Source organism: Equus asinus, chromosome 8 (assembly GCF_041296235.1).
Source record: "Equus asinus isolate D_3611 breed Donkey chromosome 8, EquAss-T2T_v2, whole genome shotgun sequence".
NCBI lineage: Eukaryota > Metazoa > Chordata > Mammalia > Perissodactyla > Equidae > Equus > Equus asinus.
Genome location: NC_091797.1, coordinates 14,765,546 through 14,790,884, shown reverse-complemented (window position 1 = coordinate 14,790,884; position 25,339 = coordinate 14,765,546). Strand labels below are relative to the sequence as shown.

Sequence of the window (25,339 nt, the reverse complement as noted above, 5' to 3'; positions counted from 1 at the left end):
AGCATGCAAAGCTTCCTAATAAGAAAATCTTTGCGACAATAAAAAGTAAATGATTGAACATGCACTTTCTTTTCTTTTGAAGAAAAATAGAAGAAAATTCAGCTCATTGCTAGAGGTGAGAATGGCATCTTGAGCTGGAATTTTTGTTCCAATGATGAACAGGACTTTTTCTTAAGACTGAAGCATGTATTATTCAGGATATTCAGATATCAAATGCACAACATTTGGAGTCTGTATTCTACACTTGGTTGTGCTACTAATTAACTGTGTGACCTTTGGCAAGTCCCTTTACTGTCCGAGCCTTAATATTTTCTCTCTAAATAAGCATGGGAGAGGAGGAGTGGATGACCTCTACAATCTCTCCTGGCTGTAAATCTCTATGATTCTGTTCTCTATTAGAGCAGCTGAAAACTCACCCTAGAGGAAATGAACTAATCCTGGCTACTGCCTAGGAATTTGTTCAACAGCTATTCCACTCACACCTCTGATGCTGTTGGCTCCTTAAAACAGTAGTAACATTTAAATTCTCCCCTTCCCTCGGCATGTCATCCCCCTTTAAATAGAGATGCATAATAAATCACCAAGAAAAAAATAAATGATGGTTTTAATTAAAACACTAAAGAAACTTACCTGAGCACCACCTGCACCTCCCCAAACCATGAAGTTCTGGATTAGGGTGGGGCCAGTACCATCATCCCAAGGGGGCTGAAACTTAGGGTATACAAAGAGACCATACCTAGAAAACAAAGCAGAAAGTGAAATTTACCCAGTTTCTATGTTTCAAACATCCCACTTTTTCTTGTTGGAAAATACAAAATAAAGGTAATGGATAAGGTAGAGGAGAGATGAGAGCTGTGACCCTTGTCTCTGTCACTTCCTGTCCCTCAGCATTTCCATTCTGTCATCCTCTGTGACCTGCTCCTGGATCTCAACAAGATGAAGACCGCCATGATCCTATTCTGTTCTATCAGCCCCACTTGGGCTGACCCCCCACCTAGGAGTCTGGATACCTTCATCTAGCCCTTCAGAACATGGTCCCCTATTCCATCAGCCCCCTTCTAGATTCACTCCTTGCTCGGAGAGTGGATTCCAGCACCTGCAATCCCTCCAACTTTTGTTCTTCCACCTAAAATGCCCTACCATTGCCATATTCTGGGTGCCTTCCTCCCTCACATTCCAGGGCTGCAGAGAGTGGCTAGATAAGAACTTCAAAAGCAATGATAATTTCATGACATGTGCTAATCTCAGCCTCAGCTGGCGCTTCAACATCGCACAGCAATCGTTCTTAATCCTTACTCCACTCTCCTTATCATTTTCCATCATAGCAGTATTACTATACTATTATTATCATTATTATTTATAGCTATCAATTATTGAGTTGCTATTATATTCCAGATGTTCTCTTAGGTGCATCACATAAGTCATCTCTAATTTTCACATCAAACTTTCCATGTCCATCTGTCCTCATTTACAAATAAAGGGTCTGACTCTTAAAAAAGAAAAGAAAAAAAAGCAATGTACTAGGAGGAAAGCCAGGATTTGAATCAGGGCCTGACTGACCTATGAAGTCTGTATTTTTCCCATCTCCTCAAATCCCCTACTCCACCTGTTTCCACTGCCCTTGCTCCTCGCTCCGTACCCTCTACAGAACAAAGACTTTGAACAATCCTTTCTCCTCTTACAGCATGCAAGTCACAAAGGAAGAGCCCCTATTCCCAGGCTCATCTCCCCACTCGCCTCCTGAGGCCAGGCCCTCCAGCCTTCAGGGGCTCTGCATTACCAGCTGCTCCCAATTTTTTGGAAGTTTCCTTGCTCTCTCTATTGCACTGTCCTCTGGATGGCACACTATCCTGCTGCCCTCTCAAGTAACTTCCCTCTCCTTTCCCTTCCCTTCACCACCAAACTTTCATGATCCAAAATGCTTACCCAGGCACATCATCAAATCTCACTTGTTTGCCAAAAGTTATGAGTCATTTGTGAGTGTTCTACACAAAAATCCTAACTCATAAGCTTTACACCCAAAATATAGATGAACTTCCCCAAAGTTACCTTGTACAAGAATGTGCAACATTCCCAGTGAAGGAGAGAAGTGGAGCTTGTGATGTTCGGCTGGTCACAAGATGAAAAAAGTAGCCATAACCAGCAGCACATACCCTGTTCCCCTAGAGAAATTACGGACAGTTAAATAACAGTTATTCCATATACAATAAGGTTGCTGGAAAGACTCTTATTTGTGCCCATTCTGCTTTTTCTTTCACTTCCTTTCAAGGCATTTTGATACTTTTATCAACTCATTGACCTTTTATTTTTCCCCCTGGGGATCAAAAATATACTCATTCCCCTTCCTCCAGGTAGCTTATCTGGACTATAATTTGCCCACCTCACTAACAGGCATCTCATGTTAAAGTGTCATCGTAAGCTTCCTCAGTGAGAAATTACTTGTGACATTTGGTCCAAGCTCTCCTCTGTGGTATATGCAAGAATATACGGTGGCTCTCAAGGAGTACCTTGAAGCCAGGTCTACACAAAGTGTTCTCTCCAAGCCTTCAAACAAATCAATGTTTTGGCTATGGGCTGATGGCCAGTGATTGCACCAGGCATGCCTTAGTTCTGAGACAGTGGCTGAGTTCAAATACAGCTCAAATCTTCTCAATGTACTCTTATCCCAATTGGATCATTTTAATCACCTTAATATTTCTTTATACTTTTTACTATATAAATAATTTAATGTCTTTCATATGCTCATATAAAACATAAATTCTCCATTGGACCATATGGGTTCTGAGTTCTAATTCTGATCACACTGAACACCATGGGATCATCCTTATAAATTCAATGAAGTGCCTATCATCTATTCATCACTATGTAACATACTTCAAGACAGAGTAGACAACTGACTCCCTGAAGAGTCTAATATTGTAAACAGAGGTATTTTTCTTGGCCTACCCAAGTTTTACAAAAACTTTTGTTTCTAACATTTTAAAATCAGGAGACTTGATATAAAAATTCAGACTTCCACTTTTTTGTAAAATACCGAACCCAAATTCCTGTGGAGTAGTCATGGATCCGCTGGAGCTAGGAAGGGCCTGCCTTCTTAGACTATGGATTATTTCGCCACAGGCCCCACCCTTCCTGCTTCAGTAATTTATGACAGCAGCCTAGTCCCTGCAGGCATTTGCAACCTCTTAACTCCGGACAGTAAATGACATGTTGGTTGCTCCACTTTTGAGTGAGCAGAATGAAAGGCCAATAGATCAGACCGCTGGATAACTTCCTAAATATTTGTGCAGCTCTGTCCTCTCTGGGCCTGAGAGGCTGGTCCAAGGATAAGATGCCCATATCTACCTAGAGACTAGAAGTCAAGGAATAGTCAGCTCAGCCTGCCTCAGGCCTAACTAAACCGTGTGCTACAGGGATAAAGGGAGGCCCAGAGGTTTCCACATGGTTTATCCCTGATCACCTGGGGGTTTGACACGGATGAGATGGTATGAGAAAAAGAACGCCAGAGTGGCCTCTGTGTGAGTAAATCAGTCTCCCGGGAGCACACACTAAGGGACTAGAACAGCTCATCCTGAACACTGGCATCAGGGCACAGAAAAGAGAATGGGGAGCAGCGAGGATCGTGACACCGTGCAACCCAACAAGGCATAAAGTATCTTTCTAAAAAAACAACACTTCAGTGCCACAGTTGCCTCTATATAGGGCTCCCAGGAACTACGCAGTGAACATCTTGCTAGAACCGTTTCTTAAACTTTAGTGTGTACACCCCGGGGAGGGTTGCCAGATTTAGCAAATAAATACATAGGAGCCCAGTTAAATTTAAATCTTAAGTATGCTGCATTTTATCTGGCAACCCTAACCTGGGTATATAAAATACAAATTTCTAGGCCCTGCCACAAGATATTCTGATTTAGTAGGTGTTGGGGTGATGGTGAAGGGGTGGGGGGAAGTATTCTGCACTCTTGAGAACCACAGGTGCTTCCAATGCAGGTGATCTTTTGATACATTTTGAGAACTTCTACTCTAGAGCTGACTGAGGTATTAACGCTGGGTCATAGAAGACGTTCAAAGAGGAGAGAGACAATGGGAAGCATTCATTTCCTAGCGATTTTGCCATGAACTGCTTTGAGAATCCAGTGCAAATGGAAGCCACTGCTGAAAACTGAAGGAAGATAGAGACCTAGAAAATCAGGGTAGGAATCTGTTACGAGATCCCCAGCAAAAGGACTGCCCAATTCAGTCCAAGTGATATTTATGTTGAATTTTTTTCTTTTCCTTAGAAGTACCTATCTTGTTTAAGTTTTGACCAAGTATAATAATAATACTCAAAGATTTATAATAATAATAATACAGTCCAGGTACCAGACTTTAGTCCCATTTATTTTCACAGTTCTGCATTGTGTATTATTATTATTATTATAATTTCACAGACAGAGAAACTGAAGCTTGGAGATGTTGAGTAACTTTCTCAAAGTCACAGAGTTGATAATTGTCAGAGCCAACTCCATCTCATCCAAGCCTGGAAGTGTCAGAGATTGTAGCTCAGGACAGAGAAATGAAGGCAAGACCCAGAACCAGGATGCCAAACAATAGGGTGCAGTTGAAGAAATGTAAACAGTAGGATGCAATGCAAAGTCACATCACCATGTCAAGGGAAGAACAGGACAATTTGCTACAGCCTCCCCAGTAATGGACAAAACTATTGAGCAACATTCTTTGCGGAAGTCAAGTATCATGGGCATTCAAGCAAGAGAAATTCCAAAGAGAAATTAACTATCCAAGTAAGCCAGCTCCTTGAGAGGTGCATCCATATGTCACTAGATAAAAGTCAGTTAACCCTTCAGGCACCAGCTAACATGGTGGGCAAGACTGGGGTAGTGTTTGATATTACTACATAGCTATATGTTTCCTCAATATTGGGGAGCATTTTTCAGGTGAGATTTAACTAAGGAATTGTTCTCTTCACACCAAAATTCCAGACAGTATAACATCCCTTCCATCTCTACCACATGGAAAGAGGAACGCTCAGCTTAGAGGGCACAGAGAGCCACATGGGCAAGGAGGTGGGCCAATTGCCACAAGTAGACAGGAAAAGACATGGCATTTTGAAGAGTACATTTAAGGAGGGTGAGGGTTCTGAAACTCTAGCGTCGTAGGGATTGAGTGTTATCAAGGCTTAGACAAGAAGTTAATGAGGATTGGCTTCATCAGATTCTTGAGCAACAACAGAAGACTGAGATTGTCTGAAACTGTTATTTAATATCAGTGCAGACAGTGAGGAATATGGATGTTGGGATGTGACACAGGAAAGGGTTAGAAGCGAAAGAGGAAGTTCTGACCTGCTCAAGAACAGAGCCCCTTCTCACAGCCTTTTACACAGCTCAAGGAGTTTCCCTGCCTTCTGAGTAAGGAGGGGTTGACAGGGAAGACTCCAGTCAGACCCTTTTGGTTGTGGCTCTTCCCTATTCATCCTTAGGCTGAGCAAACTCATTTCATCCCATAGTTTCAGTCATTGTAGACTAATATTTTATTGACTTTAATTCCTAAATGAAAGTACTTTAGGTATTAAAGGTAGCTCTCTGAACCTGGGGGACCCACTGGCATCATAACACAGCCATCTTCCCTATGGAAGGGGACTTTAAAGAGCCTATTTCTCTCCGGGTGTGCCACACGTTCCACTTGAAACACACATGCACGCACATACACACACACACAAACGCATGCAGAACCAAGTAAAGTCAATATGGAAGAAAAACTGAAATAGGTTCTTTTAAAACCAACAAGACTCAAGTCCCACCTCATGTGAGAGGAGGAACCCATGTCCCAATGCCCCAGTCCCTGGAGGCCTTTTGGAGAAGTATGAGTGAGGGCCAGAGTTTACCCTGAGACTAGAAGCCCGGCCAGCATGCAGCAGCAAGGACCTGGTTGGGGGAGCTAATACAGCTGACACAATCCCAGGTGCTGTTTCTTTAACTTTAGCCTGTTATTCACTGTGGCTCCGAAGGCTCTCTCATCCTGAGTATTTGTAATTATCCATCCACTCCTCCTTTTCCACTCAGTTATAGAACATTTTCTTTCTTTGTGGACTAGTGGCCCATTTTCTACTGCACTTCATTATTTTGGATTCTGAGCATTTCTCCAATGTCCTGAGGCCATATAAAAGTCTAATCACATCTCTTACCTACCACATGGTGTTCAGCAAAAGTGACTTTGGGACATCATTGAATATGAAGTTGAATTATTGTTCAAGATGGTAACGTGACTTCAGGGAACCTGGGCCATTTCTAAGACTCCACTGATCTTGGGGTGGTATAGTCTAGAGCCATGGTTGTCAATCAGGGATGATTTTGTTCCCCAGGGAGCATTTGGAAATCTCTGCAGACATTTTTGGTTGTCACAACTTGGGGGCAAGGAGGTGTTACTGGCATTAAGTGGGTAGAGACCAGGGATGCTACTATACAGAGGACAGCCTCTCATGACGAAGAATTAAATGGCTCCAAATGTTAATACTGCCATAGTCAAGAAACTCTGGTCTAAAGTCTGGGCTATGAATTGTTGAAGTAACCCATACCCATTTTCTGGTATTCCATCTCCAAAGTTTGATGGAGAGACTCACCTAAATATAAAAACATGGTTCATTACAATAACAATACTTTAACCGTCTTTACTAGGAGGGTACTTATATCTTTTTAAATGATCAAATCTGGTATTAGGCATTCCCCAAAAGTATAATTATTAGCAATAAATCAGTAATCTCAATTCTTCCCTCATGCTAGGAAACAGGACATGCACTTATGATTCTCAGCTTCAGGAAGAATCAGTGTCTCTGGGTTGGCAGATACAAGTGACCAAGATATCTCTTCAGCCCCCATAGAAACACAAGGAAGCACATGGCTATTGATTCTCAGTTATGATTATGCAACTCGAACCTTCCTCAGGGAAGCACATGTGAGGCTCCACCTTCCACATAGCCTGCGCTGATTGGCTGTGTCTCGACCACACCTGTGATCCATGAGTATCTAAGAACTGAGGGTTAGGGAACAGGGTTTCTTAACCACCCAACTTTTCTGCAAGTTTACAGACAACAAGAAAGATGCGCTCAAGGCTAGAAGTGATCATCTCTCTTGGACATACATTCTATTTCACCACCAATGAAATGCTAGTTCATTACCAAGACTCTACCAGGAGGGGAAAGATTCAAATAGTTCAAGGATTTATTCCAAGGGCTACATCCTTATTCATCACCTTTGCCAGACAGGTATGCAGAGAGCATGTATTTTGAGCAAATGAATTGATTTGTCGAATCGTCTGCCCTAGTGTCATTAGTATTTTACGGAGCATCTCTGTGATCAGGTAGAAACGCTTTCCAGGTGCATTTATCATGGGGCAGGAGAGTGCAACTTTGGTCTTCTGGTAGCCGAGAAGGCTCACTTTTCTTATAAAAGAAGCACTTGGACAGTCAGATCACATTACTTCCCAGCCCGTTTTACTCTCCATTCCAATTGGGTATGCTACAAATGATTCATGAGGAAAAACCACATATTTATGCAGGCAGCCGGCGGCTTGTGGGGAAGGATTTAAGGCAAGCAGGGAATTTTGTGTGGAAATCAATTCTTTGCGGAAGTCAATGTATTATGGACATTCAAGCAAGAGACATTCCAGAGAGAAATTAACTGCCCAAGTAAGCCAGCTCCTTGAGGTGTGCATCTGTAGTCACTAGAAAAAGTGAGTTAACCCTTCAGGCAGCTCTTAAATATACATTAGCTATTGAGTCGGGAGAGCTAAAGAACTGAAATTGGCCTTTAAACACAGAATTCCTTACAAAATTGATTAACAAACCAGAACAAATTCCCCTCAAATTAAATGGATGTTTCCAAAGGGTTCGTCTTTGGGGTTTTTCTGCAGACTATCCTAAACAGGAGTCTGGTCATAGGAAATTTCCAGTGTCTACATAAACATGGGACACAAACACTTTCCAGCCTGAGGTTGACGCAGGTTATGTCTACTGGAAAGCTGAAGCCTCTGAACAGATAACAAGGAATCCCCACAAAGGAGTCAGAGAGTCAGATGCTAAGGGCCGGGGGAAGACAACCTGGAAATGGAGTGCTCTAAATGCTGCTGGTGCTGCACGGAAGAGCCATCACCAACACGTATTTGGAAAGCATGGAAAGGCCTATCTAAGGAATATACAAAGGAATTCCACAAGTTCCTTAAACAGGAATATCACGCTTGAGTCCTCACCAGCAAGAAGGCACAAAGCTCAGGCTTTGCTTCTTTGAGAAACTGCTCTGGACTTGGCTGAGCTGCAGCCTGGGCAGGGAGGCAGGCAGACCACTCATGGCTGTGAAAATTAAAAGAAGAATCTCACACTGGAAGTGCCCTCGTACCACACATGGTTGATAGTGAGTAAACTATAAAGATGGCTGACTGGAAACCAAGGTGAATTCCCTGTGCTGGGACAGAGCATTCGGTCCCAGGCTCTGCGTCAGGGCAATCTGGGAATAAGACATAACCACAAATCACTGCCGAGACTTAAGGATCAACTGCATTTCTCCCCCTCCGTCTGCCACACCAGAGATACGAAGGTCAAAAAGGGAGACCACGTTTGTGGGAGAGAGGCTTAGGCTTCAGGGTTGATTGCCAGCCACCAGGATTAGGTCACCTTCTTCTAGTCTAATACGGGCTTTAGTCGAGTTAGTTTTGTCCCCACATCAATTTCCTGGTTTTGCTATTGCTCTGTGGTGATGGCTGTGGTTACGCTGCTGCAGGGGATGTGGGGAGGAGGGCACACGGGAACTCTCTGCTACATTTTTGCAACTTCTTCTGAGTCTAAAATTATTTCACAATTAACAAGTTTAAGAAAACAAAAGTGAAAAAATGCTAATTAATCACACTAATGCAGGGACTTTTAAAAACTACTTTGCCAGACTGCAAGAAAACTGAAAAGCGAGTCAGGAGAAAAGTCACAAAAACTGAGCACACACAAGTCTTGCGTGCATTCCCTTAGGGGGCAGTGTGACTCTGAACCACTCACACAGCAGGATGTAGAAGCCACCAGCCATGAAACACTTCCGCAGAGTAAAGGAATGTCTGTCTCTCCAACATCAGGACCACCCTGGAAGAGGGCAGGGTTGTACACCACAGCTCTTTCTGTCACACACACACACACACACACTCCCCACACATCATCGTTGTCGTAGCCTCCTTATGATCCCTTTGGAACAATGGTGTATTTCTAAAATACATTTTTCAAAGCACTCGGTGTATCATCCACATAGGACACGTTTAATAAACACTGACTTGCTGTTCACCCAGTGACTGAAATGACCTTCATTGGCCCTGGGGGTCAAGAGAAGTTCATAATTTTTAGGTTTGCCACACAGGCCCAGTTATCACCCAGGTCCTTAGTTGTGGCACATTCCAGACAATAGAATACAAAAGAAACAGCAGAGCAGAACACCAGTGGCACAGCTGAAAAGTGGAGTGAACCATGCAAGACTGAACACTGAGAGATGAGTCCCGTGGGATCTAAATGCAGCCACAGACTAAATATCTTATTTTCCCATCATCAAAGTGATTGTGGGGTCTTGGAATCTATGCTTTACTTTTCTCTTTCTTCCCCTCATTCTTTGGATAGAATTAAACCTACATTCATTCATTCATTGTGTTCAATTAATTTTTTTGAGCAACTACTATGTTTCAGACACTATGTTAGGGGCTAAAAGCTAAGAAGCTAATGAAAAGAGAACCACAGAATTTTAAGGTCATCGAAAATGAAAATGTCAGGAATATATCTAATGAACATATTTAATGAATCTGGATTACCAACTTAAACTAAAACCTCATTCTCAAAACACATGCATTGTATTTGTTTTTCAGTTTGTAAAATGGTTATACAAGGAAGAAAGTAAGTGAATGGCAAGGCAAGGCATCCAGCGGGGAACAACAGCTTGTTTTGAACTCAGCTTTTCCCTCGCTGACAGTATTGTTCTACAGGTCTGGCTGCAAAGGCGCGGGTGACCTATGTCAGCTTTTCAGATGGCCTCTGGTGCTCTGCACCTATAGCCAGTTCAGCTCTTCTTCCAGTTGACTGGTGGCCAGGACACTTGCCCAGGAGACAATGTGCCACCCAGTGAAGCAATCAGAGAGACAGCACCCCTGGCATTCAAAGTGGGATGGAGATACATTCCAGCCACAGGTAGGAAGCTGAGTTGGGCAAGCCTGAGGGTCTACTTTCCTCTGGCTATTTCAACGTAGTCAAGATCATGCTACCCACGAAAGTACGCAAAACATAGTTCTTTAGGCCCCAAAGCTTGCTGTTGTAGCTATGCAACAAGCCCTGGAGTCACCAAGTTAAATGCTGCTCTTTTGGCTCTGGGTCTAGAGTTTGGTCTCCTTCCGTCCTCGCAGGTCTGCCTCCTTTCCTTACTGGCATATTAGCTGCCCCCATTAGGCACCTAAAATGGTGTGTAAGTGCTCTGCTTGGAATAAACACAATTACGAGTCTGGAAGAGGGTCGAGGAGATAACCATGACTTTTATTAGGGGTTATTCAGCTGAAAGTAATTAAAAACAGACGATCCGAGGGAGACGGGGAAGCTCATTCTCTCAGTTTCTCAGAAACTTGGCATAATTGCCATAACACAGTAGACGCTCACAGGAGTGTCCCGGAAGAGCGCAGCCCTTAACCCTTTCGCAGATGATCCAGGGGATAAAATCATTGAAAAGGGGGAAACCGAATGACCTTCGCACTACTCTGATGCAATTCCTCATTCATGGGTCTATGGTTAGGAAAACTACCAGAAAAAATAAATTTTTAAGTTGTTTAGAGAGAAATTTACCAAGAAAAAGTAATGTTAAGTTGTACTAAATGGCAGGATAAAACATCAAGGCCGTCAGAGTGTAGTTCATTCATCCTGGAATCTGACAAGATCTCAGGGACCTCATGACTTTGCTGACCCCAGTTCTGAGCACTCTTAAAGGGCAGCAATATGACCGCATCAATATAGTAAGATCGTGAAGATTTAACAAAGAATTATTATTGGAACCGAGACAAAAATAAGCAACCACAGTGGACAGCTCAGGAAGATATTTTAGTTTGCATTAATCTAAATGACCAGAAAATAATCAATATCTGCTTTGTTTTGCTCCATATAGATATTGCCTCAAAGAGTTTTCACAGGAATTCTGAGAGAAATGATTACATTTATCCTAAAGCACTAGTTTAACATAGAAATCATAAAGCAGTTTCTCGATACCAGCACCAGGTAATGAGCACCAGGTAAATATTTTATACCACACCACTGAGGCCGCCACTCCAAACAACTTCCGGAGTGGACATTATGCCCTCTCAACTCTGACCTCCCTGGCAGAGCTGCAGACCTTACCTCCACAACATTGGTGGGGTTGCGGATGTAGATGCCAGATGGTGTCAGCACTTCCGGACTGGAGAGTCCCTCAGCACCGGAAACACGGATGATCACATTGTTTCTTATTATACTTCCCTGTTCTGACCCATCTAATTGAAGAAAAGATACATCAAACCGAGATGATTTACAAACATAGTTAAAATTTATACAATTCAACACTCTTATTTCTGCTAATACACATTACATTTCACATAATGCACATATGTGTATGTATATGTATAAAATATTTAGTATGTTCAACAAATCTGAGATATCTAACATTCTGCCATCAGGCCTGTCTATACCATACATGACAACTTAAATGGATTGTAATAGATTTAAAACCAATTTACATATTGACCATTTTTTCTTATTGGCATAGCTTCCCACAGGATGTATCTTACCTCCATGTATGTACCTGAGAGAACAAGAGATCATGCACATTTCATGTCACCCAGGAAAATGAAGGACACTGTAACACTATTTCTTGTTTTGGGCGTGGCTGGTTTGGGTTTTGTTTTTGTGCTTTTATCTATGAACCAGACAAGGAGATACAGATTATATGGACTTTTTAGTTCTAGAGTATCACGGATCAGAAGTTCATTTTAGATAGAAAAAAAGAACAAAGAAATAGATCTCCTGTTTTACTTCTCAGGAAGAGTCTAAGTGACTGTCTCCATAATCAAATGCCACACAGCCTTGTGTCAGCTCCAGCCCCATCCCCAGCTGTTCACATTGGCCACCAGCTATCTGCATGCCCCCTTCTGCCCCTGGAAGACCTAGAATGCCCTGAAGGAACAGGCCAGACAGTGCCTAGGACCCTCACGCCCAAACCACTGAGGTTTAGAATAGAATAGAAGAAATAGAATTGGAATAGAAGAAAATATAAGAGCATGAGCCACGCTTAGGAGAGAGATGAGACACTTAGGGGGCATCAAAAGACAGCAGCCCCACAGATCCCTCATGTCTGGATCTCCAGGTATCTGGGCTCCCATGTCATTTCATGAGTCTGGGTTTGCAAACTCATTTTGCATGAAATCGAGTACTTTATAATGCACTCATAAACAAATGCTCCAATTCCCTCACCTGCAATACAATAGACGTCAAGAACCTCCCATTCACAAAATCCAAGCACTAAAGGCTAAATTCCTCCTACAGATTTTCTTCTTTGCCTTGTTAAAGGCTATTCTATATAATTGTCATCTGCTAAATTAATATTGTTTGAGTACCTTCCTGAATTTCCGCGGCAGCTTTCAGCAAACTTTTCCCTTACACAAAGTAGGAATAAACAAAGTCACTCCTCCATCTGTTAGTTTGACTGCTCTCAGCTGTCCTTTTCTGAGCGAAAGATTCTCCCACACCTGATCACGTCTATCGTCCTTAGCTCTTTGCCTTCTGAAGCTGGAGCTCATTTTTTATTTTTTAATAAGGATTGGCACCTGAGCTAACATGTGTTGTCAATCTTTTCTTTCCTTCTCCCCAAAGCCCCCCAGTACATAGTTGTATATCCTAGGTGTAGGTCCTTCTAGTTGTGGCATGTGGGACGCTGCCCCAGCATGGCTTGATGAGCGGTGCCATGTCCGCGTCCAAGATCCGAACCGGCAAAACCCTGGGCCGTAGAAGCGGAGTCCGCGAACTTAACCACTCGGCCACGGGGCTGGCCCCTGGAGTTTGTTTTAAAGCAAGTTCATATGATCTGTATTTTCTCACTAAACAGATTCCCTCTCAGCACTAGAACCTTTATAGTTTTTATCTCAACAGATCGTTCTTAGAGGAACACGTACATTTACCCACTGACAATGTCACAGAATTAATTGAAATACAAAACACCTTTAACAAATACAGTTATAGTCTTACTTTCAGTGAAAATCTCTGACTTGCTTTTCTATTCTGATATAACCAAAGAGCCTGTGTTCATTAATTCATTCATTTCTTTCAACAAATATACCTACAGTGCACTAGTTAATACACTAAACGCTAAGGAAACAGTGTTCACACAAAATCTGGTGGTAAAAACAGACATTAATCAGATGATCAGAAACATCATATATAACTTTAAAGCAATGAATAATAATTGGTGCTAAAAAAGTTTAACAGATGAAGTTGACTTGGGAGTGTGGGGGAGAGAATCTTATGGGGGAAGAGTGAGTGGTTTGGATAGAGGCCAAGAGATTGTGCAAAGGTCCTGAGGCAGGAGAAAGTGTAGTCTTTTGAAAGAATTAAAATTAAATAAGTCAGTATAGCTAGAGTGCAAAGGGAGACAGAGCAAGACAAGTTTACAAAGGTTAATAAAGGCAAAATCTCTGAAGGAGTCTTTTAAGTCAGGTTAAGAAATTTGTATTCGAAGAACAACAAGAAACTTTTAAGGAGTTTTAAGAAAAGGAGTGATACGATGAAATTTGAGATTTTTAAGGATAATTCTGGGTTCTACAAGAGGAATGAAATTTAGAAGACAGAAGTAAATAACAGGTGACCAATTAGAAGATTCTGAAACATGGACTTCTTCAGCAAGCCACAGGAGCAGCTAAGAACAGAACTCAAGATTTTTAACTACTTAGCAAATACCCAGGTTTGACAATCTGTGAGACTGTACAAAGACATACTTATGTGCCTTTGAATTACTGTGAAAATTGCTGACCATAAATTTCAAAACCTCTCATTGTATATGTATTTAACCTGAACTCAAATGTCACCCTTCAAAGATCAATTTCTTGCCGGTAAAGTTTGGTAAGCTAATCAGTGATGACTAAATTTAAATGCAGAATTTTTAACTATGGCCTATTCCTAATGAACAGAGGCTAAGGTTTTCATACATTGGGAATTCAAATTTTGAGACAATTCCTTTTTAAAAACTATGTATCCTACTCAAGAATGGAAAAATTAAACAAGCTCGTCACTTACCCACTAACAGTGCATGGCCTAAAATATTATAGAACACGTTACTGGTCACCTTCAGGCCCAAGGTCCTGGACATGCTGAGGCCTCGACTGAAGGAGCCCCACACTGTGCAACCCTGTAGGTAGGAATCTGAATAGGAGAGAGTGAGGTAAAACCTTGAAGTGAGTCTCGAAGGCTCTTCAGACGCTGTTGATCATCTCCAAAGCAAGCTCTAATATAACTAAGAACATTTCCCCACACTACAATGAAACTCAGGAAATTAAGAGCGGGAAGCAGAAACCAAATCAAGAAAATGGGCAACTCAGACCAATGCGCCTCAAAGATACCAAAGATAAGCAGGGCGGAATCCAAGGGTCAAGTGCTAGAAAAGGAAACCACCTGAGGAAAGAGACAGTATGGCCAAACCACAGAAGAATGCATGGCTGTCAAGATCTCCAATTGGCCGCTATCGCTAGTGTCAACTCTCATCACAACATGGCAGTCAGCAGCTAGACAGAAGTTAAGGACAATGAGAAGAGAACTGCTTAGGGACCAAACCTGACCTTTGAAAATTACATCTTGCATGAGGAGATGTAGTCATTATTTCTTGAGTTGTGAAACAATACTTTTAACTTGCCAGGCAATAATATTCTTGGCCCAAGCCAGCCAGACATTCTTATTCCAAATTGTAAGCAAAGTCAGACGCTGACCTGAGGATCATAACTCTTATTTTTTAAAATGGCGGGTTTATGAAACTAAAGGGATGTACCCTCTACTATTAAGTACTCTTTCTACTAAGTACACTCTGCTAAAAGGAACTGACATTTAGAAAAATCATTGCGCCGGTTCCAGAGGCATATTTTATGACCCCGGAAATCAAGTTATGTGGACTGGATCAGTCAGTGAATAAATATTTACTGAGTATCAACTATACATTTCAGGAATTGTGCACTGTGCAGGAGATATAAAGATGAAGAAAACTAAGTAAATTCTGCACTTCACAAGTGTAAGAAACTTACACTAAAATAATTAAAATTTATTATGTGGATAATCAAATGATAAATCCTGAAACAGGAGATTTGTGTTATCTCTAGGTAATGAGAGATATTGTATGGTTGTCAAACGTTTGGAGTACAGGAAAAATTGCTTTGGTTTGTGGAATAATTTGACTGAAATTTGGACTATCCAGAAAATTCTCAACTATAATGTCATCATAGATACTGGGACTCCACATTCGCCTTGATCTTAGCCCCCTTAGTAATGGGTGTGCTCATATTACTCACCAAGGATCCACCCCAATAAATTAACCCATCCATATCTACTTCCGGAGGAAATTTTGCCTACTGAAGACTTTTCCTGACTTCAGATCTGCATCACATCACTCTGTCAGTATATGCCTGCCATCTGAGCAATCAGTAAGTGTTAACGTGTTCATAGAGCTATTATGAGTTGAGTTCAGGGATTGGTAAATCTTTAAAAGTACCAAAGCTTCCAACATCCCTCAACTCCTGTGGCTGCAGGCAATTGGCCACACAGGGTACAAGGGCCTTCAGGGCATGAAACAATAAAAGATTCTTTGGCAAGCATGCCAGAAGTTTCTAACCTCTGGGTTAATGTGTTACCCCCTCCCAAGAAACACATTTGCGTTTTAACAGACACCTACAGGAAATAATGTGTTAATTTAGTGGTTTTCAAACTTTTTTTTAAGCACTGAATCATTTTGCATATAAAAATACATAAAAATAGATAAAAGTGCAGCTACTCTAAAGCAGAGATTGCAGGAGGCAGATTAAGCAAGTTTTGAGCAAAGTGGATTTTGATTATGTTCAATGGAAAATTATATGTGACTGCTGCCCTCACTTATACTGGAGCTGGCCCCCACATCAAATACTATGCAGCACTATAGGCATCAGGAGCCCAAAGGCACAAAGGTATAATCATCCCAATACACCAGGCAAGGAGCCGTGTTAGGAACCATCCTCCTAAATGAATGTCAAAAATAAATAATGGAGAAGAGATGTGGAAAATTGGGATAAATAGACATCCTTGGCATGCAAATGATTTGAAATGAGAAAAAGATGCTGCAGCTGGCGAGCCAGGATCCTGCTCTCAATGACCTCAGGATTACTCTGCCATTACCTGTTGAAATCCTAGCATCTCTCATGCCCACCTGAACCAAGTGCACCCTGATATCCTTTGTCAGGCATCACCCCTGGAGCTCCACCCCTTTCTAGGAAGGCAAAGCTTGACTGTATGGGTGTTGGAGTTGTGGAGGGACGGAGAGGATGACTGACAAATGGAGCTGCTGTCCTCATTACCTAGCACCTGGACCCCAATTCTCTGACTCTCCGCATGTCAGCCTCTGGTACTGGATCTTTGCCTGGATGCTTCTGTGTCTCTCCAGCTTTGCTTTCAGAACCTTTACAGCACATCTGATCATGTTCATTTCTGGTTCTGATCTTGTTTTTTAGTTAGTTGTTCCCACCTGCACTAGATGTTTCCTACTCCCATCCTATCTCTTCAGCTCTGGCCAAGATCCGCACACTCTGCCTAGTCCGTGTTGCCAGGAAAAGTGTCTAGTTCTCAGCCCATTCTCCCCCATTTTCCCAGACGGAAGATTCCTCTGAGTTAGGACAACTTCACATAGAAGTGCTCTCCGCTGTGCCTGGACTCCCATGGCATTGCTGTGTACTATTCACTGTCAATTTGCCTGTAGTCACAAAGCTAGTAAATGGTAGAGGCAGGAATCAAAACGTGGATTTGTGTGGTTCCATCCACATTTGTTGTACCTATAGTGACGTTTCTCGAAGTGTGCTCTTCAGACTACTTGCTCCAGAATCATGAAGTTTGCTTGTTAAAAATTCAGACACCTAGGCCTACCTTAGACTAGAATTTGTCAGGGCAGGGTCTATAACTCTGAATTTAATAAGCTCCCCAAGCGACTTTTTAAGCATACTGAAGTTTGAGAACCACTAATCTAGAGTATAATTACCCATCTCTGAACCCCCATGTCCTACATAATCACCTAGCACAATTCCCTACACGTAGTGCCTTGAACATGGAAGAAGAAAGAAAACTGAGAAGCCATAGGCCTGGACCCACTTACCTCTCATGGCTCCCGCCAGAGTCAGCGAGCTCAGATGCTTACGGAAGGCTTGCCCCAACTCCCGGAAGAGCACACCCTTCAGCTGGACTCGGCTGGGCTCCCCCGGTAAGGACTGGACGATGAGCCTGGCCCCCAGATCTCTGGATCCCAGCATCTTCTCACTCTTGGAATATAAACAATTCTGCAAATTACCTGAAATACAGAACGAACTCAGGGGGACCTGAAGCACGTGTAACATGCTTCTAGACAAATCTCCCAGTTTGAAAGGCACTGTTCACACAAATGACAAACCCTTATTGTTTATTTCATTTAATAATCTTACTTCCCTTTTACTTTGATTCTCCTCTTTGGATTATTAATTAAAACATCTGATAACTAGGACACAAAGTTGCCTTCATTCTACTATTTCCAGAAGCCCCCAAATCAATCACCTTAATTACCATCACAAAAAGGCTGACTATACCCCACAAACCCAACCTAAATAGATGCTTATTTCAATCCAAAAGATCCCCCGGAGGCAGCGTGCAACAAAACGACCTTCTCGCGGTTAATAATTATAGGGAAGAGACGGGAGCCCTGAATGTAAACACAGCGCTCTTCAGACTTAAGCTGTCCAATGGGGCTTCCCCTTTGCTTTGCTGCTTTATGGGTTAGGAAGTCAGCAATAATGCCACTGCAGAAATGGCAAAAGGCTCCAGAGAAGTCACTGAGCAGCCCCCACCAACACCTCCTTCCCAGCCGTACCCACAGCAAGGATAGAAAACTGCATGAACATAATGCACACAACTCCTATAGCTACAGAGAGTTGTGACTTCACAACATGTGAAAGCCTCATAATCTACAGCCTGGGAAACCAAAACAGACACTTTCTGTTGACACATGGCATTTGGTGGTGTAAACTAACCTCAGAATGGAGAAGAAATTATCTCCTGAATTAATTCTTTCTTATCCATGTTAATAAACCAAAGAAGTGCCACTAACACAAAATGATGTATCATTCCACAGTAAATAACCAACAATAAATTTCAGAGTCCAGTCATTTGCAAATATTCAGAGAATAAATATATAAGGGGTAAATGAAGAGGTGTTTTATATTTGTATGCTTTCTCATAATTTTGATTATTTATGCCAGTGATCCATAATATTTTTGAGTGGCCGGGCCTCTGTCTTATTGTATTTGGCTACCTCATTCCCACACTTCGGCACCACACAAAGAAGGGGTGAATGACATATTATTTTTTTAAAGAAAGGCTATGAATTTGGGGGTTTTTTGAGAATTTTATAATAACATTTAAGAGTTGTGGTGAAATCAGGGATTTTTTTCCATTAGGAGCTCACAGATTTATAATGGCCTGAACCTAGAAGCGTGATCTTACTTGCAGCATGATCAAATGCAATGTTTCGTACAATATGATCTCAGAATACCTGTATGAGAATTACCAGAAGAGTTTGAATAGAATGAAGATCTCATTTCAGCAGAGTTGTTAAAGTTGGTAGTAACTGGATTCGAACCCACTGTATCAAAATATTTTTCAGAATGACATATTTGTGAGCTAGATGACTGGGGTGGTGGGGGTGGGGACAAGGTCTCTCTCATCCAACCATATCCCAACATTATACCCCCATGAATCTATGTAGACATGACTCAAATCTTTAACTCCGGCCTTGACACTTCTTCCAGGCTCCAGACACTACCAGACATCTCTACTCAGATGCTGGCCTGGCATCTCAGTCTCAACATGTACAAAATTAAGCTCAGGATCTCCACTTCCCACTCCAAAACCTGTTCCTCTTCCCATCTCAATAAATAGCCTCATCATCCATCCAGAGCTCATGCCTGGGAGTCATCCTTGACACCCACACCGTCCTGGACCAAAGTTGACAAATGATGTCTTCACAACATGTGAAAGCCTCATAATCTACAGCCTGGGAAACCAAAACATAACCTACTAAACTAACCATCCCTGAAATAGATGTTTAATAGGCACATCAGTGTGAGTCAGTGCCTGTTATTCTTCTAGAAGATAAATTGACTTTTTCAACCACTTACTTAAAGTATGTGGTGGTTCACTCAGACAACAAACTCCAAAAGTGGGGGTTGGGGAGGAGGCAAGAGCCCTACTAGTCAGTAAGAATGTGCTGCCTGTGTTGGTGATGCCGACATTAAACAGCTTTCCTGAGAATTTTAGAAGGGGCTTGGAATTCGAGTTAAGTCTTCTTTATAACCTCTAACGTGGAAATTTAATTCAACTCTCTAGATTTAATTATTTAACAGGAATTTTTTTTCCCCAGAGAAATAATTAATTTCTCAAGTGGATACTATTGTCTATCTCTTTCACAAGGCTCTTGAGGGCAGGAGATGAAATGACAATTTATCAAGAGCATTCTGAAAATATGGAGTATTATGGACATGCAAAGATTAAGGGTTTTTGTCTTTTGAAATAAGTCTACAAAACCACGTATCATTTGACAGTAAGAATGTTCTTTTTTACTCATTGGACTTCCGAACAAAACATTTGTCTACCTTCTGAAGCACTGGCCTCCTGGCATGACGCAAGGAGCTTCATCCTCTCATTAGTGAGATTTCCTCGTATGGTAATATTCCTGCTGAGCAGGACCACCATGACCTTTAAAATATGGTGCTCTCCAGCCACCCAATTCTCAGTGAAGTTGTGAGAATATCTGAAAAACAGAAAAAGAAAAAGATACATCTGAAGATATCACTCTGAATCTTATTGGGAATAGCGAGCCACCAGACTGGCGTAATTCACCATTTGGGGGCCTATTCCTTTATAACCTCAGATACAGAAGAGCAGACTATGGGCACAAGGATGTGAAAATTAAGAACAATGCAGACTATTGCACTGACCACATACTGTAAGATGGAAGTTATAGAGCCTTACAAAAAAAGCCTATTTAAGAAAGCTAAATCTTCAAAATATTTCATGCCTCGTTATTTTCTTGTCAGCATGTCTGACATTACTTAATGTGAAAATAAGTCATTGAAAGACAAACAACTGTACAGACACCAATGCAGTCAAGACCTCATCTTCTTCCATCTAAACGGAGCCAAGCTGACATACAGTACCTCAAGGGTGACCTCAGATGGAGGTCTGCATTGTGCACAGTTTCCACAATGACAATCTCTTCCATGGGTTTGGCACCTGCGACACCTATTCCACTGATGATGACAACTTCATCCCCAGGGTGCCAATCCACAGCATCTTCCAGAGCCAACACTGTGTCCCGGGCATAGGCAGCTGCTCGAAGATGGGTGACCATTACTTCTGGTAGCAAACCTAAAGCAGTCCAAGGGAAGCTTGCCTTTAGACATTTCAGTAGTTAGTAATAAAGGTGATATTATTTAGCCAAAGAATTCCGTGAAAGAAGAATCTGGGAAAGCAAGCTTCAGGCTTGATAAGCACCAATGCCTCCAATGCCTTCACTCTTTTGGATGTTAGTTTTCTCATCTGTCATATGGTGCAAATAACGCAGGATTGAACATGGCGTAACATGAAAAACACTGGAATTGGAGTCAGACGAAGCTCACAATTGAATCAGTTTTGTCATATTCTAACCATATTCTTTTGGGTGATATATTCAAGAGTAGGCTTCAGTTTCCTCTATTACAAAGCACAAGTAGCAAGGCCTTTCCCCATAGAGCTTTAGGAGGATTAAATGAGATAATATTTATGAAACATCTAGCTTGGACCTCGCCACATGATAGATCTTCAATATATTTTAGTCTTTTCTCTTCCTTCCCTGTATCACACTGTACTTTGAGGATCAAATTTTGTCACTTCTTTCTTATTTCAAATATAAACAAATGGCTATTAGACTTTCTGATACAGAAGTCCATAACAAATTTCTAATCTGAAGACTTCAACTCACTTTACATATAGGGTTAGTAGAGTCCAAAATCAAAATTTTCCCTGATTCATTGTGCTAAATCTTGGTGTATTAAATGATCCCTTTAAACTCTAAAATTGGGTGTATTCAAGTCAGGACTGCTAAGCAAAGTTAAAGAAGGGTTTAGATATCTTGGTTCGTATTAGGCTCCAGTGCATCCATCTCATCTTCCCCATATAGTACATTACCCCTTAACTGTCAAAGATTCAAGAAGGTAGATGGTCTCACAGTTTACTCTGGCTTTTCCAGCAAGAGTCAAGGCAAAGATTTTTTTCAAGCCATTATCTGAAGCAATACTTCAGAAAACACATGGCTTACTCCCAACTCCTTCTTCTTTCCTCAGTACATTTCCTTCCTCTTTTGCAATAGATCATAATTTACCTTTAGCCCACAGCCACTTACTGTCCTCCCTTGTTGGGCTGAAGTAGAGTAATAATACTCGAATGTCTAACTGCAGAGGTGGCCGACAATAAATCATTTTCAAATTATTTTAAACTTCCCTCTTTATTTATTTGTCTCTGTGTGTGCGGGCACTTGTACCAATAATGTTGTTCCAGGCTTAGAAAGGTCTCTGGGTTAATGATGTAATTTCTGAAGTTTACTTGGGCAATAATTTTATCTTAAAAAAATTTACAAAGTTCAAAATTTCTAATTATAGGGCAGGTGAAAATTAAGACATAAATCATGCCAAAAGAAAATAATTTTAATTTTATTCCTTATCTGTACGTTTTAACCTTCGGGAACAAAAAAATGAAATAAAGTCTATTTATATGTACATGCATATATATGTGAATTTCTATGATCCCTTCTTGAATGTCTACACGGAGAAAACCTCTATGAAGCATAGAAAATCTTTACAAAAGACAAAATGCTATTAAATTCTGTGATCAATTATTCACAATTCTCAATCAATATGCAACAAACACCTACTATGTACTACCAACATGCAAGCTACATGTGGCAGAACCAAGAGTAGGGACAACAAAGAAATTTCTCAACTAAACATTCTTACACATAACAGTCAAGCCTGAATGAACGAAAAAAATCACAGAGAATCTTTGGAGTGAGTTTTTAACTGTTAACCTAATCTTATGTCCTTTCAAATGTTGACAGAGCCTCTAGAAAGCAGTAAAATTATCTCATAATTTATTCATTTCCTTGCAAAAATAACACCTCTGTGTGTATGAGTAAAACATCAAGCTTCGCTGTTTCATGAGGGCCAGCCTCATATTTCTAGCAACATAGTAGATATTGACAATCGGATGAGTTATTACCATCTCAAACCCAAGAACGTCAAAATAATTTTAATCATCACTTGAGCTAGACCCCCTGCAAACAGATTTTATTCTTCTGACCATTCTGCGTTGTTCTTTCTTTTAAACTTTGCTATGTTATTTTAATTACATCCCTTCTTTTTCATTAACCTGCAGTATCTTCCTACCGTAGTCAGAAACAAATTCCCTTCCTGACTTTCAAGACACTCCATTATCTGACTCTACTTTATGGTCTCGGAATCCTTAATAAACTCTCCATCCCAGGAAGCCCAGTCTCTTTGTCTCTTGTCTTTTAACAGGATCATTCCTACGTCTATCCCTTTGCCCATTCTGTCCCTGCCATCTGTGTGCTGGGCCTTCTTCCCCTCAACTATTCTTCCAAAACGCAGCTTGAGCTCCACCTCTTCCGCTGGATTTCAGGAAGCACTTCAGCCCATGCTGATGTCCACCCCCTCCCATCCATCTTGTAGTGATATGGGATTTTTACCTGAGCTAAAGGTCTGTGTACATCTGGGTCTTAGGCATGCCCAAGCGTGCCTGGCTAGTTTGCGGGCCAGTTGTTTGAGATGCTTTGCATAGGAGAATAAGCCTACACAAAGGAGCAGATGGGAGAAAAAGAGGATGATGGAGGTGGCATGGGGTCTGTCTCCAATATGAGTCCTCTCTCCTGACCACATGGACCCGTGACTGAACCTGAGGAAAGAACCTGAAGGAACTCTCCAGATGGCTTTTGTACCTGATGCTCCCCTGCCTGGGATTCTCTCATCTACTCACTCTGCCTCATTCTTCAGAATGATGTTCCATTTGATTCCTCAGAAAAGCCTCTGAGAACTCCTAACTAGGTCAAACCTGTATCATAATCTGTTGCATTACTATGTCCCTCTCCTTACTAGTGCTTAACACACTGCACACTCTGTTACTGTCATTCTCTCTCTCCCTATTAAACATGACAGCAGGAATTATACCTATATTTGCTCACCATCATAGTACCAATGCCTATCAATGTCTGGTATATAATAGGTGTTCAATAAATATGTACTGAATGAGAAAAATCATGACCAAGACATGAAGAAACAAGCACCCCAAAGTTCTGGCATCCAGATGTTCAGATAGGACTCCAAGTGGCAGAGAGAGGCAGTCACCACACTTCATCATGGAACACAGCACACTCCCACACCTAGGAGTTTGACCCCCTGGGCAGCAATGGAAGTCTAAACCCTTGGCATCCATGTGTTGGTATTCTCATGGCAGGTACCATGAGCAGGGGTGGCAGGGTACAATGACCAAGAAAACCAACATAGGAGGAAAAGTGCATGACAGAAGCCTCATGGTGACTGCGGCAGATAGACTGGTTGATGAACTCAAATGAAGTGTGTCATGAGAACACCTATAACAAGCAGACAGGAATGCTGGAAAGAGTTGGAGGTTGTGCGGGAGTTGCAGGAAGTGGGCTGTAAAATTTTTGTTATCGCTACTGAAATATCCATAGGCTGAGCAGGTTCAGGGAGGCCTGGGAAGATGTGAGGTAAAACCTATAGTCCGCAGCATATAGTTCAGTACTAAGTGATTCTGTAATTATTACAGGGCATACGTCTTATCTCCCCTCGTCAACAGTCAGCACCTTGAACACAGGGCCGCTGTCTTATGCTTCCTTCACATACGTCAGAATTCCTAACACAGTCCAAGGCTCACAATTAGCATTCAGTTCATAAGGATTTAAATTAACTATTTTGGATATTTTCTTCTGGACAACTACTTGTAAGCACCCATCAGATATATACCTAAATGAATATATAACATTCAATATATAAAAAGCAGTAAAAACAACATAAAACTTTATTAAGAAGTTAGAATAAACCCAACCTATGGTAAATAGTTTTACTCTGAAGAAAGAATTGTATGTTTTCTGTTGGGTTTCTCTTTGTCTTTTAACAAATTGTACAAATTAGGAAGCTAAGATACTACAAGGACAATATTGCACAGTAGTAAAATGTCAGCAGTAAGTTCTGAAACGGGGTCTTCTGAATTCAGAACCAAAGAAGTGGACACATAATGAAATTCCTGGCTTCTGGAAATAATTATATATTGACTATATCCAATTAGCTTTGATAGTCAAAAAGTTATATTCTTTACTTTATAAATATTACTTAATGCCACAGAACATGGAGCGACCGACTTCTCTGATGAAGAAACCATTGCACACACTTCACTTCACAGAACTCTTAAGAAACCCAGGTTGGGCAGCTCCCTTCCTTTCTATGCCATGAATCAAAAAACATGTAAAAATACAGTTTAAAAAGCTCAATAATTTATGAATGCGCTTAAATGAAAAAGGGCTATGCTCTTAACTTGTAATTTAATACAATGTTTAACCACTTTGGGCTTTCAACATTGACCTGTTAACCAACAAACTATTCATTTACTCCCACTAATGACTTCTACCATAATTGTATTTCCTACAAATTATTGTTCAAGCATTTCAGCGCCATTCATCCATAATTACACAGTCCCAGAGAACCATCTTGCCAAATGGGCATGGAGAGAAAGAAAATAATCTTTGTGGGTTAACACACTTTAAAATCACTAATTGTCCTCTGTTTATTTTGTAGGACTTGAATCTTTATTCCAAGTGAATAACTGCCAAGACCTTTCCAAATCAGTAGAAAGAAAGAGAGAGAAAGGAAGGAAGGAATCATTTCATTAAAATAACGTTCACATCAGAATAGAAATATAAAGAACTCAGAAAAGAACTATAAATATTTTTCT

At 41.2% G+C, this 25,339-nt stretch overlaps 1 protein-coding gene across 10 annotated transcripts in view; it reads right to left on the bottom strand.

Annotated features, from left to right (window-relative positions):
- PKHD1 (PKHD1 ciliary IPT domain containing fibrocystin/polyductin) overlaps positions 1–25,339 on the bottom strand; it is a 416,955-nt gene that overhangs the window by 230,091 nt on the left and 161,525 nt on the right. For 9 of the 10 annotated variants that reach the window (XR_006532025.2, XM_044776842.2, XM_070514775.1 and 6 more), the window contains 7 exons: positions 20,479–20,689; positions 19,915–20,072; positions 17,391–17,582; positions 14,309–14,434; positions 11,387–11,517; positions 2,050–2,162; positions 631–736 (listed from right to left, as the gene is read on the bottom strand). Coding sequence is in view for 9 of the 10 variants with exons in the window: in XM_044776842.2 (XP_044632777.2) it covers positions 631–736; positions 2,050–2,162; positions 11,387–11,517; positions 14,309–14,434; positions 17,391–17,582; positions 19,915–20,072; positions 20,479–20,689 (1,037 nt within the window). In the remaining variant the exon portion in view is untranslated. The remainder of the gene's footprint in view (positions 1–630; positions 737–2,049; positions 2,163–11,386; positions 11,518–14,308; positions 14,435–17,390; positions 17,583–19,914; positions 20,073–20,478; positions 20,690–25,339) is intronic. The other variant, XM_044776843.2, reaches the window with a different exon arrangement.